This window comes from Alosa alosa, chromosome 1, assembly GCF_017589495.1.
Source record: "Alosa alosa isolate M-15738 ecotype Scorff River chromosome 1, AALO_Geno_1.1, whole genome shotgun sequence".
Classification (NCBI taxonomy): Eukaryota; Metazoa; Chordata; class Actinopteri; order Clupeiformes; family Clupeidae; genus Alosa; species Alosa alosa.
In genome coordinates, this window is record NC_063189.1 from 17,505,261 (window position 1) to 17,512,418 (window position 7,158).

Consider the following 7,158-nt stretch of genomic DNA (forward strand, 5'->3'; position numbering starts at 1 on the left):
AAATAGGCTACTTCAGTATTTTCTGGACTGCCTTTCCCAAATGTTTCTGTTCAATCTCTAGGGACTCGGTGAGTTTTAGGTATTATTGTATTGGGTTGTCTTTTATCAGTGGGCTATTTGACTTTTTTTTCCATTCACACACAGCACATTAGAGATGTTTAACAAAATGGTTTACTGCCTGATAGTCAGTAAAGGCCATCGCATTTATGGGTTGCATGTGTCATCTTGTCCTTGTGTAATCAGTGTGCAATACTACCCTTGAAAGGGTAGAAAGGGTGGACTTTATTTATCTTCCTCAGGTATAAAATGAGCTGCTACAAAATCTGGATGTCTCTCTAAGTTGGCAGCATGAGGCTAAAGCTGATTGCTGTTGGGCTGCTGGTGCTTAATGCACTGGCCAGTCTGTCTGAAGCTCAGTATCAGAATATCCCGAAACAGAATGTCCAGGGCATAAGACCTCCTACCACGAATACCAAGCCTAACCAATATCCGGCCAAGCCTAACCCATTTCCGGCCAGGCCTAACCAAGATCAGATCAAGCCTATCCAAGATCAGGTCAAGCCAAGTTTGTCGTTAAGACCCATGACATGGAAATTCCCAGAAGTAGTGGTGCCTTCGGAAACCGGCACCATGGTGGAACTCAGGACCCCCTCCACTCCCAACAGCATTAAGATTCAGTGTGAGGAGAAGCAAGTGCTTGTGGAGGTGGACATGGACTTTTACAAACATGGCCATCTGATCAACCCAGCAGATATAACACTCGGAGGCTGCGCAGTGGCAGGACAAGATGTTAGCACTAACAGACTGCTTCTCCAGTCTGAACTGCATTCCTGCGGCGCTGTTCTGACAGTAAGTCGTGTAACATCAGATATTTTATCTTTGCTATCCTTTGAAAGACAAAAATGCTTTAAGATGTTCTTTTTTCACAGACAACGGACAAGGAGTTGATCTACACCTTCACCATTATATACGCGCCACGACCATTAACAGGCACTAGCATTATACGTGCTGATGGCGCCGTAGTTGGTGTTGCATGCCACTATCAGAGGTAGGGCAGCATAGCAATGCCTGTTTTAAGTACCACATTCTACTACATATTTTGATATGATGTCCTTGTGAAAAAGAACAGGATAATTCACTGAAGATCAGCTAAACATGTACTTATTTCCCAAATTTCAGGAATCATAATGTAAGCAGTGATGTCTTGCATCCTGTCTGGGTGCCGTTCTCTGCCATTCTGACTGGAGATGAGATCTTCCTCTTCTCTCTGAGACTCATGATGGGTGAGAAATATTTCACAATTCTATCTAGATAGTTCACAGAACATTTCCAACAGAAAGAAAATTACAAATATTCTAAAAAACATTATGGTTTTGAAAAAATATAAATTCAGCACCCCCAGAACCTATAGTGAGAAGCTAAGGAAGTCATCTTCAGATTGACTGAATCCACTTTTTTCCCAACAGAAAACTTTGTAGGGATAAGAGAGACAACCAAGTTCTATTTGGGTGACATGATCTACATTGAAGCCTCTGTCAGGCAGTTCTACCACGTTCCCCTTCGTGTGTATGTGGACAACTGTGTGGCTAGTGCATCTGAAAATCCCAACTCTGTACCCAACTACAATTTCATTGAGAACTATGGGTAAGAGAGAACTGTTACTGTTGCTTTGCCAGTGTACTTAGTTGGTCAACTAAGTTTTTTACACCTTTGTTTAGGGGTTGATTAGACAGGATATGATTGTTTTCTATTGACAGAAAGCATTTTGTGCACTATTTATGTAACCAGAGCACCTCACATTTTGTACGCCTGCTGCACCTCGCGTTTTTGCGAAGGCGCCCTGAGCGCTTTAAATTTAAAACGCTTTTACGTAGTGCACCTCATGTTTTATAAGTGGCAAATTGCCCCCTTAATGTGTTGTCACGTCACATCTGACAGAGGCCATCTGAAATATGCAGTGATGGCTTTTACCTTTATGCAGGTGATTTATTTAGGAGTAATGTTTCTGCAGGTGTATGACTGATGCCAAGATCACAGGCTCCAGCTCACGATTTCAGCAGCGCTCTGTAGATGACAAACTTCAATTCATGCTAGAAGCCTTCAAATTCCAAGATACTAGCATGGTAAGTCAAAGCCAGTAAAACTGCAATGCCATCATGGTGGGCTTGAGGACACATAAAAACACTGGATATATTGGTAACACTTTATAATAACTATACACAATTCATCATTTATTAAGCCTTTGTTACTTATTAATTAATGGTTTGTTCATCATTAGTAATTTATTGTTCATCCATAATTTATCATCAGTAAAGCATTTGTTCACACAGTTATACATGGTTTGTTCATAGTAAATAAGCCTATATCTAAAATATGTTTATAAATGATTAATACTTCATAAATGATGCAATAATATTTTGTTGATGAAGTAATATTTCCATTATTTAACAGATGTTACATACACATGCACTAATGATTAGTTAGGGTGAGGAAACCACTTCCTAATACTATTATTCATGATTTACTCAGGAGCTACAAGTACTTATATAATTAAATTTTGTGTGCTCATCTAAAGTGAGGACGTTTTATGCCTTGCAACGCATTTACAAATGAGTTATAAAGTTTACATTTATTCATTTAGTAGACATTTTCATCCAAAGCGACTTACACATGTCAATGAAAAGGGCAAAGGCACATTGATGGAAGCCGGGGCTTGAACCCTCAACTTTATGGGTTACTGCATGCTAACCATGCTCTTAATCAACTACACTACCTCTGCCCAGTGGTACTACAACAGTAAATTCAAAAATATAATATATGTGCGTGTTTACAATGAACAAACCATTTTTAACTGTGTGTAAACTTGATGAGAAATAATGTAGGAATAATGCTTTACATGCAAAGAATACAGCATTTAATAATAGTTTACAGACGTTTCATAAATGCTTAACAGTGTGTAGTAGAAGAAAACAGACAGTCTTGGATGGTTGTAGGTGTTTTTATCTGGGCCAAGGTAGTGTAGTGGATAAAGAGCTGGACATGCAGTAGCCTGAAAAGTTGGGGGTTCATTTCCCGGCTGTCACTGTTGTGTCAATGGCCTTTAATTTAATTGGCATGTGTAGGCCTACCTCGCTTGTCTGCTAAATTAATGAATGTGAATGTAATCTTTACAACTTATTTGAAAATGTGTTGCAAGGCATAGAAAGTCCTCACTTTAGATAAGCTCACAAAATATCATTAACCAACCACTTGTAACTCCTGAGTTAGTCATGAATTATAGTATTAGGAAGTGGTTTATAAAACATGTATCCACATCCTAACTAATCATTAGTGCATATGTATGTAACAACTGTTAAATGATGGCTTATTTACTATGAACAAACCATTTATAACTGTGTGAACAAATTATTTATTGACAAATTATGTATGAACAATAAATTACTAATGATGAACAAACCATTAACTAATAAGTAACAAAGGCTTAATAAATTATGAATTGTGTGTATTTATTATAAAATGTTACCGATATATTTATATAAGCACCCCCAAACCCCAATCACATTATTATGGACACTAAAATTAGGTTTTCATTTACAGGTGTACATTACATGCACACTTAAAGCCACTGCTGCCATTGTCCCAAACGATTACCAACACAAGGCCTGTTCCTACCTTCGAGGCGGAGGGTATGTCTACTACTGAACACGAGCCAAATACTGGCATAGTCAGTGATAGTTTAAAACACAAAAGACAACTTGGTCTTTTGTTTGCAGATGGGTAGCTGCAGGAGGATCTAATGAGGTGTGCAGCTGCTGTGATTCAAGCTGTGGTGGAGGAGGCGGAGGAGGTGTTGGAGGAGGTGGAGGAGGAGGTGGAGGAGGAGGTGTAGGAGGAGGAGGTGGAGGAGGAGGTGTAGGAGGAGGAGGTGGAGGAGGAGGTGGTGTAGGAGGAGGTGGAGGAGGAGGTGGTGCAGGAGGTGGAGGAGGAGGTGGAGGAGGAGGTGTTGGAGGTGGAAAGTTTAATCAGAATCAATATAGGCCTGCTCAAGGTGAGTGTCTGTGTCTGTGTGTAAAATTTTCAAATTTAGTCTGGTATGCTGCATTTTTTACTTACCCGCTTCCTTTACTGTCCAGGTGAACTTTGGGGAGAAACAACCATTGGACCCATCTTTGTTTCAAAGAAAAAACCTTGAGCTGAATTTATGGTTTCTGCCAAGTTTTAGCAATAAAGTTGAAATCCCAATGTGGCCATTTGATTTGTGTGTGTTATGTATAAGTAAGTATAAGTATATATACTCTTTTGATCCCGTGAGGAAAATTTGGTCTCTGCATTTAACCCAATCGTGAATTAGTGAAACACAGCACACAGTGAACACACAGTGAGGTGAAGCACACACTAATCCCAGCGCAGTGAGCTGCCTGCTACAACAGCGGCGCTCGGGAGCAGTGAGGGGTTAGGTGCCTTCCTCAAGGGCACTTCAACCGTGCCTACTGGTCGGGGTTCGAACTGGCAACCCTCCGGTAACAAGTCCGAAGCGCTAACCAGTAGGCCACGGTTGCCTCCAAAATGTATAACAGATAGCTGATAACTGACTAGAAAGAATCAACATTCTATTTCTAACCAATTGGTTTCAAGGATTTAGCAGTGCATCTGGTTGTAGTCTATCTGTTACATAAAATCTATATTTGTTGGTGTTCAGGGCTGATGGTGTTTGTACCGGCTATATGTTTTTTGATAGACAGTTTTTTGATTGATTCCAACTCAAGAATGACTTTGCTTTCGGTGAGGCAGAGCAACACCAATTCCAAAACAATTGGGACATTGTGGTAATACCAATAAAAAGAGAATGTGATCATTTGCAAATCTCAAAACCATTTAGCTGGAAAAATGATACATTTGACCAGCCTATTTCATGGGAAATAAAAGCACATTTTGAATTTGATGCCAGCAACACGTCTCAAAAAAGTTGGGACGGGGGCAACAAAATGCTGTAAAAGCTGAAAAGGAGGAACATTTCACAACTACTTAGAATAACTGGCTGATAAAAAGAGAATCCCAGAGAGCCAGAGTCTTTCAGAAGGAAAGGTGTGGAGGTATTTATCACTTTCTGTAAACCTGTGTGCATGGGCAAATAATGAAACAATATAATAATAATGCTTCAACATGAAACATGCAACATGAAATTGCAAAGGTTTGGGGATTTTCTCATCTATAGTACATAATATCATTGAAATATTCAGTAACACTTTACGGTAAGATTACATGACCCTTACGAAAATGAACCATGGTTTTTCGTTTTTTTGGGTAACCTATCATGGTTTATCACTATAGTTTGACCATAGTTTTTGTTTTCATGGGTAACCACTAGTTGATAAATAAGCACCATGCCCCAGGGGCATTGCTAGAAAATTTGGGCCCTATGACAGACAATTCTGGGCTCCCTGTCAGTGTTGGGCCCTTAGAATCATCCGAACTCCTAAATTACAGGTTCACCGTGCCAAAAAAAGAAAAGAAAAAAATAGCAAATTATAATAGAGCTACTCCGAATGAGAGAAGGAACCACTTCTAAGGTAATTGCTGAAAATAGTGGAAACTCTAGGGTGTTGTTCTCCACCATTGATAGGCTACTGCATCAAACACCTTTTGATACACTCAGTCAGGCATCCTCTCTAAGATGTGAAGAATTTGCAGACTTCTTCAAAAACAAAGTCATTTCTATAACGGAGGCTATTGGTAACATAGGTAATATGTTTGATAGTACACCCAAAAACAGCCCCCCAAAATTAAGATTCTTTAGCACTATTACTCAATTTTAGTAAAATTATAACTCAAACCGGCTCCTTATGTGCTTTGGATCCAATCCCTACTAGATTCCTCAAAAACGTATATATAATAGCTTAGCTCCCTTTATTCTCAAGATAATAAATACCTCATTAGAAACAGGTATATTTCCAACAGCTTTTAAAACTGCTGTTGTGAAACCTTTACTTAAAAAGTCGATTCTTGACCATACTATCCTGAGCAACTACAGGCCTATATCAAACCTACCGTTCCAGAGCAAAGTACAAAAAGTTGTTTGTAATCAGTTAAATACCTTCCTCAACGTAAACATATCCTTGAAAAATTCCAATCAGGTTTTAGATCAAATCACAGCACTGAAACGGCTAGTAAAAATAGTCAATGATCTTAGACTGGCTACTGACTCAAACAAAGTCTCAATCCTTATTCTTCTAGATTTGAGTGCGGCATTTGACACCATTGATCATAGCATTCTAATTCACCGCCTTGTGAAGTGGGTGGGTCTCTCTGATAATGTTCTAAACTGGTTTCAAACCTACATTACTGGCAGATTTTTATATTAGTCTAGGTCTAGGAGATCATGTGTCTGTAGCCTAAAACATGACTTGCCTTTCGGTGTGGCCCAAGGGAGCTGCCTTGCTCTTTTATTATTTATTATGCTTCCGTTAGGAAACATCATAAGTCAGCATAATGTAAACTTCCACAGCTATGCAGATGATGCCCAATTGTATATTTCTGTAGAGGCAACTAACCCAGGTGGCCTTTGCTCCCTCACTGCATGCCTAACCTCCATGAATCAGTGGATGAGCAAAACATTTTTTAAACTAAATGATGACAAAACAGAGGTACTTTTGGTTGGACCAAAACCAAAGCGAGACATTGTTTTTAGTAATCTGTGGAACTTGGTACACCAGGTCAAACCAAAAAGTAACAAGCCTCGGTGTCATCGTTAAGTTTTAAGCCCCATATCAGTAAATAGCCTATTTCCACCTGAGAAACATTGCCAAAGTGCGGTCCTTTTTAACTCAACAAGATGCAAAAAAACTAATTCATGCCTTTATCACTAGCAGGTTAGACTACTGCAATGCACTTTTCACTGGTCTTCACAAAAAACATATGAAGAAATTGGCACTCATACAGAACTCTGCGGCTAGACTTTTAACTAAGACCAAGAAGAGAGAACACATCACCCCTGTGTTGGCTGAACTGCACTGGCTCCCTGTTTCCTATAGAATTGATTTTAATGTTATGTTAATTACTTACAAAGCTCTGCATACATCTCTGAGCTTTTAATATCTTATCAACCACAAAGGAAACTTAGATCTTCCAATTTTTAATTGTACCCAAAGTGCTCCACAA

The 7,158-nt window shown here is 39.2% G+C and overlaps 1 protein-coding gene across 1 annotated transcript; it reads left to right on the forward strand.

The window, feature by feature from the left end:
* Positions 1-320: 320 nt before the first annotated feature.
* Positions 321-4,246, forward strand: LOC125307001 (zona pellucida sperm-binding protein 3-like). The gene is made up of 9 exons (XM_048262698.1): positions 321-849; positions 930-1,048; positions 1,180-1,283; positions 1,467-1,644; positions 2,012-2,123; positions 3,598-3,686; positions 3,774-3,826; positions 3,977-4,048; positions 4,134-4,246. The coding sequence occupies exons 1-9, from the start codon at positions 349-351 to the stop codon at positions 4,190-4,192; spliced, it is 1,287 nt and encodes a 428-aa protein (XP_048118655.1). The 5' UTR covers positions 321-348; the 3' UTR covers positions 4,193-4,246.
* Positions 4,247-7,158: the final 2,912 nt, after the last annotated feature.

Coding starts and splice junctions, on each gene's coding strand:
- LOC125307001 (XM_048262698.1), top strand. CDS start 349: ATGAGGCTAAAGCTGATTGCTGTTGGGCTGCTGGTGCTTAATGCACTG. Junction 1,049..1,179: donor GTTGCATGCCACTATCAGAG/GTAGGGCAGCAT, acceptor CCCAAATTTCAG/GAATCATAATGTAAGCAGTG. Junction 1,645..2,011: donor AATTTCATTGAGAACTATGG/GTAAGAGAGAAC, acceptor ATGTTTCTGCAG/GTGTATGACTGATGCCAAGA.